The 16,004-nt window shown below is 39.7% G+C and overlaps 1 protein-coding gene across 1 annotated transcript in view; it reads right to left on the reverse strand.

Moving 5' to 3' along the window:
- LOC107743431 (Purkinje cell protein 4-like) overlaps positions 1–15,609 on the reverse strand; it is a 28,942-nt gene extending 13,333 nt beyond the window's left edge. Inside the window, exon 1 of the mRNA XM_016556660.1 lies at positions 15,501–15,609. Within this exon, the coding sequence (XP_016412146.1) occupies positions 15,501–15,509 (9 nt within the window). The 5' untranslated portion in view covers positions 15,510–15,609. The remainder of the gene's footprint in view (positions 1–15,500) is intronic.
- Positions 15,610–16,004: the final 395 nt, after the last annotated feature.

The raw sequence follows: 16,004 nt of genomic DNA on the forward strand, positions 1-16,004 counted from the left end.
TTCGTCATGCCTAGAGCTGATCCGTGCTGGTCGCTGAGGAAATACATCAACTTCGCGCTCTGGATCACCGGATCACTCGTAGGTTTCTGAAGAGCATTTTTGAAGGCTAAATTGGGCAGAGCGGGCCGTCGCCATCTTGGCACTCTCGGATAATCGAAAATGGGCAAAGAGGCGGGACGTGGGTGGAGCTGGTTGTTGAAATCATGCTCACTCTGTGCTCGACGGTGGTGACAGCAGCTCTATGGGAATGACTCCCTTTTGGAGCCAGTCTCTAGCGGTCAGTCGATGAATTGCAGTTTAAGTCACTTCCGAGTTGGTTTCAAGAGAGAGACCAGAAGGTTGCCGCTTGGTACAAAAACGCAGTGAGACACCCACCCCGCTTCAGTTTCTGCTTGGAAAGGGGTGAAATGAGGGAAATCTCTTCACTGCAGAGGAACGCTCTCCTGTTTGTAATCCTGTTTATGTGAGGAAACTCTGGAGTGAAGAGCAGCAGCATTAATATCAGCAGGGTTACATCCCTCCGTCCTGACAGTCTCAAACCACACAGACTCAGAGCTAATGCCATTAAACTATGATTATTACATTGGGCTCCGGGGAGGCACAAACAAATGCATTAATTGGAGTGAAGTGTCAGTCAGTGGTGTGGCATGTAAAGATGCGAGTCTGAGTGTGGTCAAATAAGGGTGAGAGAGAGATTTTATTCAATTTATTTAGCTAATCAGATGGACATCTGAGCATAGCCACTTTAAGGTACGTCAATTCACTCAGCACCTAGCTATTTTCTATGTAGGCAAGGATTTACTTTATTTACAGAATTCTGTAAGTCAAAATTATGTTCAGTGTTATTTTAGTATTATTTATATGCTATTATTTATTAATATTTTTTAATTATAGGCCTTATTTATTTAGCTTTAATTAATTTTTAATATTTATTTTAGTCATTTTAGTTCTTAAACTTTTTTGTTTCAGTGAGCTGCCAAGGCAACATTTCTAATTTTCATGTAAGTTTTTATTTTTTTTTTATTTTTTTATTTTTTTAAGTAATGATTTTGTGCCAACGTTTTGAGAATATTATTAAAGAGATAACTTTGAATGAACTTTCGATTAACGTTACTGGAAGAACATTTGTTCATAGCTTTACCTGTTAGCTGGCACTGCCACGTTCACCACTGCAGTCCAACAATATAAACGACAATCTTAGTTATCCGAAAGAAAATCAGGGACACAAAATCACATTAATGAGAGAATGACTGCAGGAAATAATTAGTTAATGCATAAACACCGGCTCCATTTGGAAGTGGCGGGCAGAGAGGAGCCGTTTGGATGAAGCGTTTTCACCCTCCTCGTTCTCTCTCTTTCTACCGCCATGTGCCTCCCCCATATTGTGTGTTCATTATGAACAATGATGAAAACGATGATTGTAATCATAAACTTCATTAGCTGCAGTGAAGCAAGGATTGGCAATGAAACCCATGTGTACATCATGGGGCAATTAAAATGATAAGAGAACAGGATGTTTGCTGCTTCTCAGTGGACAAACACGCTCAGACCCAAAGGGCTGCAGCGGATGAGAATCACAGCATATAAAAACATGAATAAGAACCCCTTTGCCTTGGCCTTTAGTGCCATAGGTGGAAAATAAATCTCATGTCAAGCATGACTCAGGTGTCACAAAGCATCCCAGTCTCACTGGCTTCTGCAAATACACCGCAGAACCAGGCTTTGCAGTGAATTGAACTTGATGCCACAGAGATGCTCTGAGCTCAGCACACCAGTGCCCTTCAGAGCAGCGCTTGGTACTGCCACCCGACGCCGCGACAGCATCCTGCTCCTCGCAGTTTGAGCATGCACTGCTGCGACGGTAATGAAGAACCTCATTTATTTCCACTCACTCTGACAGCTGGATTCACTAATTAATAGAAATGCATTTTAAACCCCATTTACAGACGATCATTGAACCAAACACTGACAGCTTCCTCCTCAAAGGTGATTTATGGACATTCTTGTGGTCTCTAAAAAAGCTTTTGTCAACCAACAGTGAGTACAAATCATGCAGCTGATAGTTGTCTAAAAAAATGCAAATCAAACACCCTCCACTAAAGATTCACGCTCAAAAAAGCAGCAAATTTTATACCTCTGCCAAAATCTTGTGTTAAATGACTGAGGAATTTACAAAAAATACTGTATTCGATCTTTTTTTATTTGAAGCCATTTGGAGAGCTATTTTAGATTCATTTGGCAGCTCAAGATCTTGGAAAGGCATCCACGCTGTTCTCAACATCTATTAAGAATTTAAGGGAGAAACACACAACTAGGACACAGACGGCTAAAGAAGAAAAAAAAAAACTCGGATCCGATGCGTCATATTTGAAGGCTAACAGATGCTCAACTGAATGCAGGAAACAGGCTGGAGGATGGGAACTCAAACGGTGGCTTTTATTTGAGCGCCTCACCACCAGAAAACACTGCAGGACGTAAATACTTAACTGATGAATGTGTGAAACCACATGCTGATGATTCCATAAATGATTATCTCCGAGCAGATCTCACTGCTGGAATGGATAGCAACTTATTTTTGGCACAGAAACGTCTTGTATTCCATAGCATTCATATTAAATGCAGTCAAATCTTAAATGAATGTGTAAAGGATTTGGTAGTCACTAGTTGCCAATGGTTAAATAAGGAACATCTTTTATTTAACAGTATTCATAATCAAATGTAGTCAAAGAGTTATTGGTTAATAATAAAAGAGTTATTGCTAATTGCATTTGCTAATGGCTGACTGCTACTAATTGAATGGGTAGGATCTACTAAGAATAAAATTAATTCTGTTGAACAAAATAAAATTATATGTGTATGTGTCTTGATCCAATGTTATAATTGTATAATTTTATCAGTCATTTTATCAGTTATAAAGTAACTATTAGTAATTAATAAATGAATACAAATATATTATTATATAAATTCATATTTATATATTTTTAAACTATATTACTTCATTTTTTATCTTATTATTGTCACGATGTCTACTGTGTAGGAGCGAGGAACGCGGAGACGTAGGAGTTGCCGGAAGAACAGTATTTAATAGACAAACCAAGGGTTACACAGGGTAGGCAGGAGACAAACGTAGCACCATCAGGAGACGAACAATACCGGACACGGGACAGGCGACATTATAAATACAGGGCTAAACGAGGGGAATAGACAAGACACACCTGAACCAAATGAACGTAATCACACGAGGGAGAAACTGGGTCACGGGGAGCACATGGGAGAAAACACAACAAAACCGGTCCATATTCCTGACATATCGCCCCCCTCCCGGAAGACGCGTCCTCGCGCCATAGAACAACAGAGGGGGGGCATGGGTGGGAACTTGGGAGGAGGCTTGGGAGGAGGACGGACACCCGGGAGGGGGGTGACGAAGGAGGGAGGAGCCAGGGAGGAGACAGGAAGGACTTGGAGCAGGAGGGGCCAAGCAGGACCCAGGCCACAGCCTTATTTGAAGCCATTTGGAGAGCTATTTTAGATTCATTTGGCAGCTCAAGATCTTGGAAAGGCATCCACGCTGTTCTCAACATCTATTAAGAATTTAAGGGAGAAACACACAACTAGGACACAGACGGCTAAAGAAGAAAAAAAAAAACTCGGATCCGATGCGTCATATTTGAAGGCTAACAGATGCTCAACTGAATGCAGGAAACAGGCTGGAGGATGGGAACTCAAACGGTGGCTTTTATTTGAGCGCCTCACCACCAGAAAACACTGCAGGACGTAAATACTTAACTGATGAATGTGTGAAACCACATGCTGATGATTCCATAAATGATTATCTCCGAGCAGATCTCACTGCTGGAATGGATAGCAACTTATTTTTGGCACACACAGAAACGGTATTCCATAGCATTCATATTAAATGCAGTCAAATCTTAAATGAATGTGTAAAGGATTTGGTAGTCACTAGTTGCCAATGGTTAAATAAGGAACATCTTTTATTTAACAGTATTCATAATCAAATGTGTTTGTTTGATAATCAAATTGGTTAATAATAAAAGAGTTATTGCTAATTGCATTTGCTAATGGCTGACTGCTACTAATTGAATGGGTAGGATCTACTAAGAATAAAATTAATTCTGTTGAACAAAATAAAATTATATGTGTATGTGTCTTGATCCAATGTTATAATTGTATAATTTTATCAGTCATTTTATCAGTTATAAAGTAACTATTAGTAATTAATAAATGAATACAAATATATTATTATATAAATTCATATTTATATATTTTTAAACTATATTACTTCATTTTTTATCTTATTATTGTCACGATGTCTACTGTGTAGGAGCGAGGAACGCGGAGACGTAGGAGTTGCCGGAAGAACAGTATTTAATAGACAAACCAAGGGTTACACAGGGTAGGCAGGAGACAAACGTAGCACCATCAGGAGACGAACAATACCGGACACGGGACAGGCGACATTATAAATACAGGGCTAAACGAGGGGAATAGACAAGACACACCTGAACCAAATGAACGTAATCACACGAGGGAGAAACTGGGTCACGGGGAGCACATGGGAGAAAACACAACAAAACCGGTCCATATTCCTGACATATCGCCCCCCTCCCGGAAGACGCGTCCTCGCGCCATAGAAACAACAGAGGGAGGGACGGGTGGGACCTTGGGAGGAAGCTCGGGTGGAGGATGGACACCCGGGAGGGAGGAGCCAGGGCAGACCAGATGGAGGGAGGAGCCAGGGTGGACCAGACGGAGGGTGGAGCCAGGGAGGAGACAGGAGGGACTTGGAGCAGGCGGAGACAGGCGGGACCCACGCCACAGCCATGAAGGCGACCCACGGTGGAGCCGACGGAGGGAGGAGCCATGGTGGAGGAAGGGCTGACAACTCCAGGGGCCGACCAACGGCGGAGGAGCAGGTGGAGGAGCCCGAGAGCCAGGGAGACGGGGAGGATCCAGAGGGCCAAGGCGGAGCAAATGGCTCAGGCGACCGAGGCGGAGGCGGGGATTCGGAAGGCCGCGGTGGAGCTGTAGTGACAGAGGACCGAGAAGGAGCCGAATGGAAGGAGGAGCCTGACAGAGCCAGAGGGATGAGGCACAGCCGGAGGAGTGGAGTCCCGAGGTGACGAATGGTCGACGACAGACCAAGGCAGAGCTGGAGGGATGAGGGAGCCCGGTGGAGCCAGTGGACTGCCGGGCCACAGTGGAGAAAAGGGAGCTAGGTGCCATGGTGGAGCCGCTGGGTCGACGGGCCTAGGCGGAGTCTGGGACTCAGAAGCTGGAGGCGGAGGCAAGGGATTCTCCAGCCACGCCGACGATGGAGACTGGCAGACCCGCGGTGCTCGCACCGAACAGATGGTTGCGACTCCCAGCACTGGGAGCATGTCAGACAGGGAAACGACAGGGCTGGTAGACAGATCAGGGCAGACTGGTAAGTCTGAGGAAGGTGGGAGGAGAATGGGCATGTCCGCATATATATCTGCCTCCCAGCCTATTAGGTCCCCTTCAAAGTCCAGCAGTCCCAGATACACAATAAGCTCACCTTCAGCCATGGTGCAGTGGGTGGAGCTCCTCACCGCGCTCTCACTGTCCACGGCTTTTTCCCTTGTGGCGGGCGTTGTAGCCGGCTCTCGCACCTGGTCTGATGTCACTAACAGCTCCGGCTCCGCGGCGATCCTCAGCTCTGTCACTCTGTTCGGCGATGGCCCGTCGGTCGCGGCGGGCTTGGGCTCTCCATCATCGGTGGGCTCGGGCTTGAGCTCCGCACAGCGGGGAGATGGTGGGCTGGGCTCTGGGTCTGGCTGTGCTCTGGATCGGGGATACACGCTCTCCAGACATCGGATGATAGTTTCCCTCCAGCTCAGTCCAGTGGTGTCTGGGAGGTCGACGGGGCGGTGGTAATTAGCCCCGATCCAGAACAGTGAGTTTAGCACAGCGTCGTCGAACGCCATTAAAACAGCGAGCTGGCTGAACTCAACCGCATACTCCAAGAAGGGCAGGTCCTTAAAGGCTAGGGAGGTGAACAAAGCGGCGAGGGGATCCATGGGGAAAAACATGGGAAACAACAAAAAAAAACACTGTAAAAAAAACGGAAATCAAACGGAGGGAAAACACGCAGTTAAATTTTTTGTGGTCCGGTATTCTGTCACGATGTCTACTGTGTAGGAGCGAGGAACGCGGAGACGTAGGAGTTGCAGGAAGAACAGTCTTTAATAGATAAACCAAGGGTTACACAGGGTAGGCAGGAGACACAAGTAGCACCATCAGGAGACAAACAATAACAAATAAATTTAAAATGCAAATAATCAAATTACAGTTACTTTTTTATGGATTATATGATTACATACTATTCACACAATGGCAGTAAATTATTCATCATTTGAGTGTCCCTAATTCTTTTTTTCTTTTAAATTTTCCTTTCTAAAAATCCTGCTGTTTTATATCATTTAGCTTTGACTATATTCAGAAATGTCTTGTAAATACATTTGCAAACCATGCTTCTGAATTTGACAGAAAAAAACATACACAATTGTTTGAAAAATTAAGCAAGATACTATACACTGGTGATGTATAGCTGTAAAAATCTGTTGGTTCTGGTAGTCTGGACAAAAATATTTAAAACCTGAAAGACTTTGGGCATGTAATGTCATTGTTGTGCAGGGATTCACAAACATTTTTTGTCAGCCAAACCTCTTAAAATAAAATATTTACTTAAAATATCTTTGAGGAAGTTCATATTTTGAAGAATTTAACAACACATTCGCATGTTTACAGCTCTCTGATATGGGTCAGTGGTCACACTGACATGCAGGTAAACAAATAAAATATTAATATTTTTAGTTTTCAAAATATTTTTGTTTTTTAATTTAATTAATTATTAGCTTTTTATCCACTCACAAGCCTACTGCAGTTCTTAAGCCCAGTTTGGGAAACCCTGGTGTAATGTAATGTTTAATGCATTTTATGATGTTGATTTCTATTCTTTTCCTTTGCTTTTTTAATATTAATTACATGTTTAGTAGTATGTTTAAAACAAGTTTGATAAAAAAAAAAAAGTAATCTAAAAAGTAGTCTGATTACGTTACCTAAAATGTGCAACCTAGATTACATTATTAACTACAGATTTCATCATGTAATCTGTAATAGACTACAATTTGTGAGTAATCTACCCAGCTCTGGTTGCTAGGGTGCCTTCTAGGTGGATGTAAATCTAAGTGATATTTCACCCTATTTTATCGCTTACATCTCTATATATTCCTCACATTTTGACTATATGCCCATATATCAGTTTTCATGGCAATTCATTGGCCAACATTCTAAAAGGTCAGTTAATCTTGAGCCGGAGCAAATTTGCATATTGATATGAACACATATAACTGGGCGTTTCACTCTGGTGTCTTCTGAGCACCATTTATGACTCAACTAAAATAATATGCTGCACAATGCAGAAGAGTTTGTGTGATTTCCCTCCAGGAATCTCACTAGTGCTGAAGTAACACACTGTTCTAGAAAGCTGCACCTCTGTTTTATTGTTCAACAAGCCTAATAAATAAACATTACGATGGGGGAAACAGAACAAGAACACGAAATCAGGAAGAAAACACTGGGAAAACAGAGAAAGACAGGTGAATAGCTAATCACACTTGAGGAAATGAGTACAAATGATTGGTAGCTGCGTTTATTGGCCATCTTGTTACATGTACATCCTGTTTCATAGGGTTACTTTGTTTTCCACCATCCTTTACGTGAATTTTGCGATAATGGAATCTATTTTTCCTGCTGAGATAATCCAAGCAAGACTAATGACGGCGACTGCATGGACTCATCAAATATTTAGCAACATTAGCGGTGGCAACAGCCTGCCTTCAGGTGCCTCCCTTTCCCCGCATAAGAGGAGGACACCACTGCAGGGGTATTTCCTTCTGCCCCGACACGTGAAACGCCATCCCCTGTGATCAAATATTTAGCGACATTAGCGGTGGCAGCAGCCTGCCTTCAGGCGCCTCCCACCACGCCCCTCCCTTTCCCCGCATAAGAGGAGGACACCACTGCAGGGGTATTTCCTTCTGCCCCGACACGTGAAACGCCATCCCCTGTGGCCACCCTTCATGCAGCAGACTGCACAGTGCACTTTTAATTAATATCATACATATTAACATAATATATTTTATATGTAGCATTTATATATAAATCTAAAACAGGGATGTGAAACTCAATTCCTGGAGGGCCGTTGCCCTGCAGAGTTTAGACTCAACCCTAATTAAACACACCTGATCCAACTAATCAAGTCCTTCAGGCTTATTTAAAAGCTACATGGCATGTGTGTTGGAAGCAGGGTTGGAACAAAACTCTGCAGGGCTCCAGCCCTCCAGGAATTGAGTTTGACACCCCTGATCTAAAACATTATAAACCTTATTCGTAAACAAAGTCATTAAACATTTTTTGTTTCATATATATTCACTGTAAAAAGGTTACTTAAAAATGTAATGTTTAATTCAATGTGTTGCTTGCTAAAAAGTGAAAATAATATATTGTTTTAATTGTAAATATATATTAAGTTGCACACACATATGTTTAATGCAGTTAATGAATCTGCTTTCAAATAAACATTTTTTATATTTCATATTTTGATTGTTATATTTTTAAACAGTTATCCAAATGATATTATATATAATACATATAATAATAAACAATAATAACACATTACTATTATTATAATTATATGTATGTACAAAAATATTTGATGAATTTGGTTACAAATAAACATTTTATCATTTGATATATTTTATATTTTCATAAAATTATATTACAACTACAGTTATAACAATAATTATATTAAAGTATTGTAAATAAGTATTTTAAAAAGTAAATTTTTTAAAAATTCTATATATTTTACCATAATACTCAAAATTCCAAACAACCAAATTCTGTTAGCTTCTATTGATATCCACTCCTCAGTGTGCAGGGAGCAGTGAACGCCGTGTAGAAACCGGAGTGCAGCTTTACACTTGAGCCAGACACAAGAAGTATGGGGTAAAATCTTCTTCATGGGCTCTTTAATGGTCTATTTTCTCTCTCTATCCACATCTAATCCTCCTCTTGCCCTAATATGCCTTCTTTCATTCATTCATCCCTCTTTCTCTCCTGTTCAGTGACATTTCCCTTTCAGAGCGGCTGCAGGGATTACTGCTCAAGCGGTGAGGCTGGGCAGAGAGCTGCAGTCGGACTCTCTCTGGCAGTTTAGAGGGATTACCGAGGATCCGAGCGGAATCTGTGTGTGTTGTCAGAATGATTATGGTTTGAGGGGATGGTGAATCACAAACATGACTGTGATAAACGGCAGACACATTACAGTGGACGTAATTCATCACAGAGCGGATGCAGGTGATGCATCGGACATTATGAAGCTGGTGCAGAGATAGAGGGACCATTTCATGAGCTTTAAAGCGGAACGGATCACATCTGACACTGTACAATTTGACATGTTGGGAGATATTTATACAGCCTATCGTGTAACAGCCCTAAAGCCAAGTGCACGACATAAAGTTGTGTTGTTGTTTTTTTGCAGTGACTGATTAATTGCTTTTGCAAAAATCAAATCCTTGTGTAAGCATGAAACAAGACAATCTAGGGTAAGAAAAACGCCATTATACAAGATACATTTTCTGAAAATGTTTAACCCTATGTATCAAAAAATATGCAATATTCTAAGGCCTCTAAATTATCACCATGATCAAAACTTGATTATCCATGCATAATTTTTTAGATGAATCATGTTAAAATGTATCAAATATAATACATCAGGCTTTTGAGGAATGCTTATTTGTTCATCTCTCAATCATCATTATCGCATTGCATTATGATATTTAAATGCATTTTATGTAAGTAGTCTGTTGTATTGCTATAAAGTGTTATTTGCAGTGTTATTTTTGTGTCATTGAGATACTATTAAAGTTTTTATTAATAATTTGAATTATTTTATTTTTATATTTTCAGTTTACATTTTTTTTTTTTTTCATTTTTAGTAGTTTTTGGTTTTTATACATATGTCTATATAGTTTTTATTAATTTTTATTTTAGTTTTAGTTATTTTAGTACATTCGGTTAAACTAAATTAATAGGAATGTTGCCTTGGCAACTAGCTGAAATAAAAAAAAAAGTTTAATATTTTATAAATGAAGTAACAAAAAAAAATGAATGGAAATTTTAGTTAATAACCCTGCTAAATATATAATTGATTTACATTACAAGCTATAAGAATTTCATCTTACCTTTTGGCCATATGAATATCAGCAACTACACCAAATTGCATATTTTTGTTGAGTTTGGACCTCTGAATAAAAATTAGGTGTTTTTTAAACAAAAAAAAACACATACGCAAACATTTTTTTTTTATATCTGTGTTTTTTAATATTTTGTCTAAAGGCTCAATAAACAGTTCCATTTTTAAACGTAGACTATTATTTTATATGTCAGGTTTTACATGGTTAATATCTTTCAATTTTGCTTCTAAGAAAATGTATTTATATATTTATTTATAATAAATATGTTATTTTTTAAATAGATTTCAGCCATTTGCTTCATCATTTGGAAGCAAAAGGCATTGTCAACTAGTAAATGTTACAGCCCTTCTGGTGATTAGTTTTGTGGGCAGTTGGCTTAAGAACTGGACTTGTCTTCTGGTGTCAGCAACCAGATCAAATTTGCATGCGAGTGTCTGTCTCAGAATTGCTGTATGGCCAAATTTGTCCATCCCTGTTCTCCAAGGGTGGATGTAATTCACTTACAGACGCCTTTAATCTGCAGACTGGGGGTTCAAAAAGGTGAGACGGACACAGTCAGCCAACCATCCGTTCTTATGCCACTATTTCAACATTGCCAGGCCTCTTCTGAGGAGCGAGCGGCACAAATCCCTTTCTGCCGATAATGGCTCCAGGTTCTGACAGGCGGTTCGATACTGTGTACACATTGCTGATACATCAGGGAAACAAGTGCAGTGCTGAGATGCAGGAGAGTCTGCTCTCGAGTCTGCTCAGGGCAACTGACCAAGGAAATAAACAGTAAATCTGCTCCCGTGCAATGCAGGATCTGAGATCTACTGCCGCGCCGTCAGATGTTTAATGCAGCGAGAGGAAGATGAACACATAAACAAGCAGGAGGAAAAGAACCGTGTGCCCCGGACCACTATGTGCAGTGCGTTTGGAGGGTCGTTGTTTATGTGTGTGCAGTCTGGTTCCCCCATGCGCACAGTCGAGCGCGCATTTCCTCTTTATCCGTGTGGAAGATGCAGAAGCGCTGGGCCATAATGTATAAAAATCAATTGTCAGGCCTGATTACATCCAGTGTCTGCATCTCGAGGGCCATAAGTTGCTTTTGATCTCCATCAAGTTCATAGCTGCATTCACCACAGCACATTGAGCTGCTCAGTTCATATGTAGCTCCTAATAGATCAAGCGCATTGTTTAGGCGTTATTTTGCATATGGTAATCCTCATTTTGCAAAAAGTCTTGCAACGTTATTTGAGCCCTGCATGCAGCAACTCTACTGCTAACGCAACCCCTTCATCTTTAAAATCTCACTATAAGGTCATATTGTGCAATCTAACCAGAAACAATCATAAATGCAAAGCAAAAAAATTAAAATATAAATAAATAAAAAAATTAATAAAGTAACAAATTTATTTTACGCAACTATGGCTCCTACAATCAACCATTTAATTGTTTGAACTTAAGAAATTTAAATAAATCGGACCGTAGCTATTTGAAAGCTGTTTGAAGTGCAAACAAACTGTAAAATGTATATGCACATTTCTTATTATATATTATTATTCTTATCTTATTATATATATTTAAAGGTTTTCATTTTTATTTTGTATTTAGGAAAATGGTTAATTTGTAAGCAAATAAATTTTTTATATAAATGTATATACAAATGTGTATTGGTAAGCAAAACTATTTAAAAAAAATTACTATGAAAAATTATCTGAGAAATAATTTTTTTTTTTATCTTTGAATATGCTGAGATATATCGTTTTAAAGTTAACATTTTAACTTTGAGAGCACAAAATGAGAAAACGAAATTTCCCAGGATTCTCAGTGGCAGTTTGCGTTTCAGGCATTTTTCATTCAACCGATTCATTCAAACGGCTGATTCATTCAAAAGCGAAACCAGTGACTGTATTTATGAATGGCTCACTGAATCATTACCTCAATCGATTCGTTCAAAACCGTGGATTCATTCAGTAATGAAACCACCGCTGTGTTGTTTAGAGACTCTCAACAGTTCTGGTAGGGCTTTATAGGTAATACTTTCATTGGCGAAATTGCACAAAAACAGACAATATTGTGTCTAAAATGTAACACAATATTAAATTATTGTTTATTAAACTTGTATAAAATCAACATCACATTTGCAATCTTACAGATATTCGGGAAAAAGCTCTCTTGCTCAAGTCATGTGATATTGCTAAACTATATGATACAAATATAAAACAAACCCAACCACTGCCATTTTTTTGCCCTCATATCTTGAATATTAGGCTCATATAACTGCATTCTAGGCTTCATCACGCATTCAGTCGTCCTGCATCATGTTCACCCATCCCCATCCCCAGGGGGGAACAAGACTTCTTTAATGGGGGTCAGACCCCCCCAAACCCCAGTAACCCAGTAATTTCACCCTGCCTACATGGCAACAAAAGTCATGTACAAATCCGCTTAATATCTCCGTGCGGACAGCGGTTCAGTATCTGGTCTGCCCTCCAAATCTGGACCTTTTGGATTTAGTTCCATGCTCTCATTCTGTAGCTTTATATACAGATTTGCTTACCGATACACAGCAGTAGCTTTTCTGGGAATAATGGGAAGACAAAGAGAAAAAGTGATTTCTCCACTCTCAAATGTCGGAAAGACCAATCAATCCATACGAACATCAGTGGAGGTCACAACTGATTGTGCCTAATCCTGATCTCTCTGTCTGATCTCATCAGTCTGTGCGGTGTATTTTCACTGCATATTAAATCCCTGTTTAAACAATGACTCGGATACCTAATCAGGTAAATGTGTCACAGAGCCCATTTGAGCCAAAAGAGATTACACTCCTAAACATATCAAATCCTAATGCTGACGCTCCCCTCAAATTCAGACAGACTCTTGTAAACAGGACAGCTGTTTTGTTTTGCAGTCATTTTTTTTTTTACTCACCCTCATGTTATTTAAAAGCTGTATTACTTTGTTTCTACCTTGAAACTGGGGCGATCAAACCCCAAAACGGTTCAGTAAATGTGCATAGTAAATAAAAATGTTTCGTAATTTAAATGATTAAAGGGGTCGTATGAGGCGATTTAAATTTTTCCTTTCTCTTTGAAGTGATACAAGCTCTTGGTGCATAAATAATAAGTGTTGAGGTTATATTGTTATAATCACCATAAAGATCATAATGAGCATCTTTATCACTGATAGGATTCTGCCCACCTGTGTTTTCCCTTGTTCCCATCCACATTTCTGGAATTCCAGAAATATTCCTGGACATGCAAACACTTGTCTAAATTAGTCAATTGTTTTGGCTCTTCAGTGAGAAAAACGTAGGCTACTGCTGGAACAGGTCATGAGAAGATCTTAAATTATTCAAGAGTGTTGTATGGAGGAGTTCCCTGCTTATGGTGCTCTATCCAGTATTTCTGGATTCCATGTGCTTCCTCTGTTCATTTAACTGACAGACATGCTTGAATGGGCCAGCGGATTTGTTTGAAGATGTGCAGTGCACCACGTGCCTTATTAAGCTCTCTTAGCAAATACTATTTCCAGGCATGTTTTTAATCGAGACCAAAATTATAATTTATATAACATTTCTACATTTCCTGCTGTGAGGGAAGCGGCTCCTCATCGACTGCTGCTGCAGTGGGTCGGCGCGCAGCCGCGCACTATGCACAAACGCACGCGCGCGCTCACTATCAAAGACAAGACGCGCGCGCCTCGGGCATTTCGAGTGCGTGCAAGGCAGCAGTGATGGCAAGTCCGAATCATTTCTGGAATCGGTTATTTCGAACACTCAAAGGAAAAAACAAATCAGCGGGTCTTGCGTCATCACGTGATCACTGACACATCGGCATATTAGGCGTTCTAAAACGTTCCAGGAGTTATATATAAGGCATATATTGTTGTTTGTCATTTCATGTATAACAGGTAAGTTTATTGCAGCCACGATTAAGCTCATTAAAAACAACAAGCCATTTAGAAGAACCCAAATATTATTAGCATTTAATACAATAGCAAAAGGTATTTTCATTTATATATTTTTATACGTTCTTTATTAAAATGATGTTATTAAAACCAACTATGTTTATAAAACTGTCATAATCAACTTTTATTGGTTAACATTGCTGCTCTTTGTCCTATCAGTTCAATGAGTCGGTGACTTTCGTGAAGGATCATTGTCAGTGGGGATAGATATGGGGAATTATGGGAATAATAATCAAGAGACTATTCTCGGTTTAATGATTTAGTGAGGGGTTAACCTGGATCATTACGAGTCAGACATGTCCACAACAAACCTTTCTTGGTTTAAAGGGGTCATATGATGCGATTTCATTTTTTCCTTTCTCTTTGGAGTGTTACAAGCTCTTGGGCGTTGTTGATTCGAGTACAGCTTAGTTCGAATCAGTTCGTTTTGTGAACGAATCGTTTTGACCTGTTCTGCAAACCAATTCAATTTATTAAAAGGATCCGAACGAATTACTAAACGGCTGTGTTTACGTTTTTTGACTCAAATGTTTTTAATTCAGCCCTAATTTAAAGATAAATCCTAAAAAGATCTGCCAGAAAAAGAGACCAGACAGCTGTAGGCGAAAGATGCGTAAAAACGTTAAACTATCTGTGGTGGCTCCATGTGCATCGTAAGTAAAAACTCCAAGAATTCCAACTAATTCTAAATATATAGCTATGCATATATTTCATGCAAACATTATCAACTTAATTTAAAAGCATTTGGTGCATCAAAATACTAGCTAATTCGAATTAAAAATCATGAGAGCAAATTAACTTGCCGCATATCATCAATAAACCATCACTGTGTCATCCCAGTCTTAACTGACAGCTGTCATTTGTTGCATCATTAATCATCATCGCGTGGATAATGCTGATTCCACAATCTGCCTGCGCGCGCAGATGCAACAGAACAATATTCCCAATCCGTCGCGCTCTTCTAAGCTTTACTAAGCAGGTTGTTTTGATAAATGGATGCCATTTCAGTTATTAAAACGATTCTTTTTGCGGTTGTAGTGAAGAAAACATGCCCTCAAACTCAGCAAACGGGGGAATATCTGACTGCAATCAATGCAAGTTCAAGGCATTGTCTTAATGTTGCATTTTCAGGTCTCCCCAACACTGAAAGAGAATTTCCTCCTAGGGGAAACCCCATTAGCTCGTTACAATAGAGTAGAGTGATGCATCGTGCACCGAGGGTTATAGTATATGAGGAAAGCTCACCTCACTCATGCTGGATGATGAGTATGATGATGAAGGGTGAATTCTCGGCAGAAGAGCAGGAGTGATGCAGTCCTTCAGTCCGCGCGCTGCGTGGGTTTGTGCGCCTGCTGGAGTTTTATACTTGGAGCTCCAACTCCCTTTCATGTCATCACGTTTGTACTAAACCAATGGAAAGCTGCCGGTGTCAACCCTTCTGATGTCACCACTTTAATCTTCTGAATAATCACTGAAGCGCACAATTGCAGCATTTACGATTCCTATAGAAATGTACAGTATGACAAATAACATATTTTGATGCATAGGAATGTAGGCTACTTACAGCCATATATGTATGCAGCCTTCAATGCATTAAACATATAGCTTAGGCCTACTATATATTTCTATCAACATATTTAACATCATCCAGATATTTTAAAGCACCTTCATTGCATTGAAACATCTTGATATGCTAAAAAGTAAAAGTATATATATATATATATATATATATATATATTCTCAGTTTAG

This window comes from Sinocyclocheilus rhinocerous, unplaced genomic scaffold, assembly GCF_001515625.1.
Source record: "Sinocyclocheilus rhinocerous isolate Xijiao unplaced genomic scaffold, SAMN03320098_v1.1 scaffold106, whole genome shotgun sequence".
NCBI classification, from domain to species: domain Eukaryota; kingdom Metazoa; phylum Chordata; class Actinopteri; order Cypriniformes; family Cyprinidae; genus Sinocyclocheilus; species Sinocyclocheilus rhinocerous.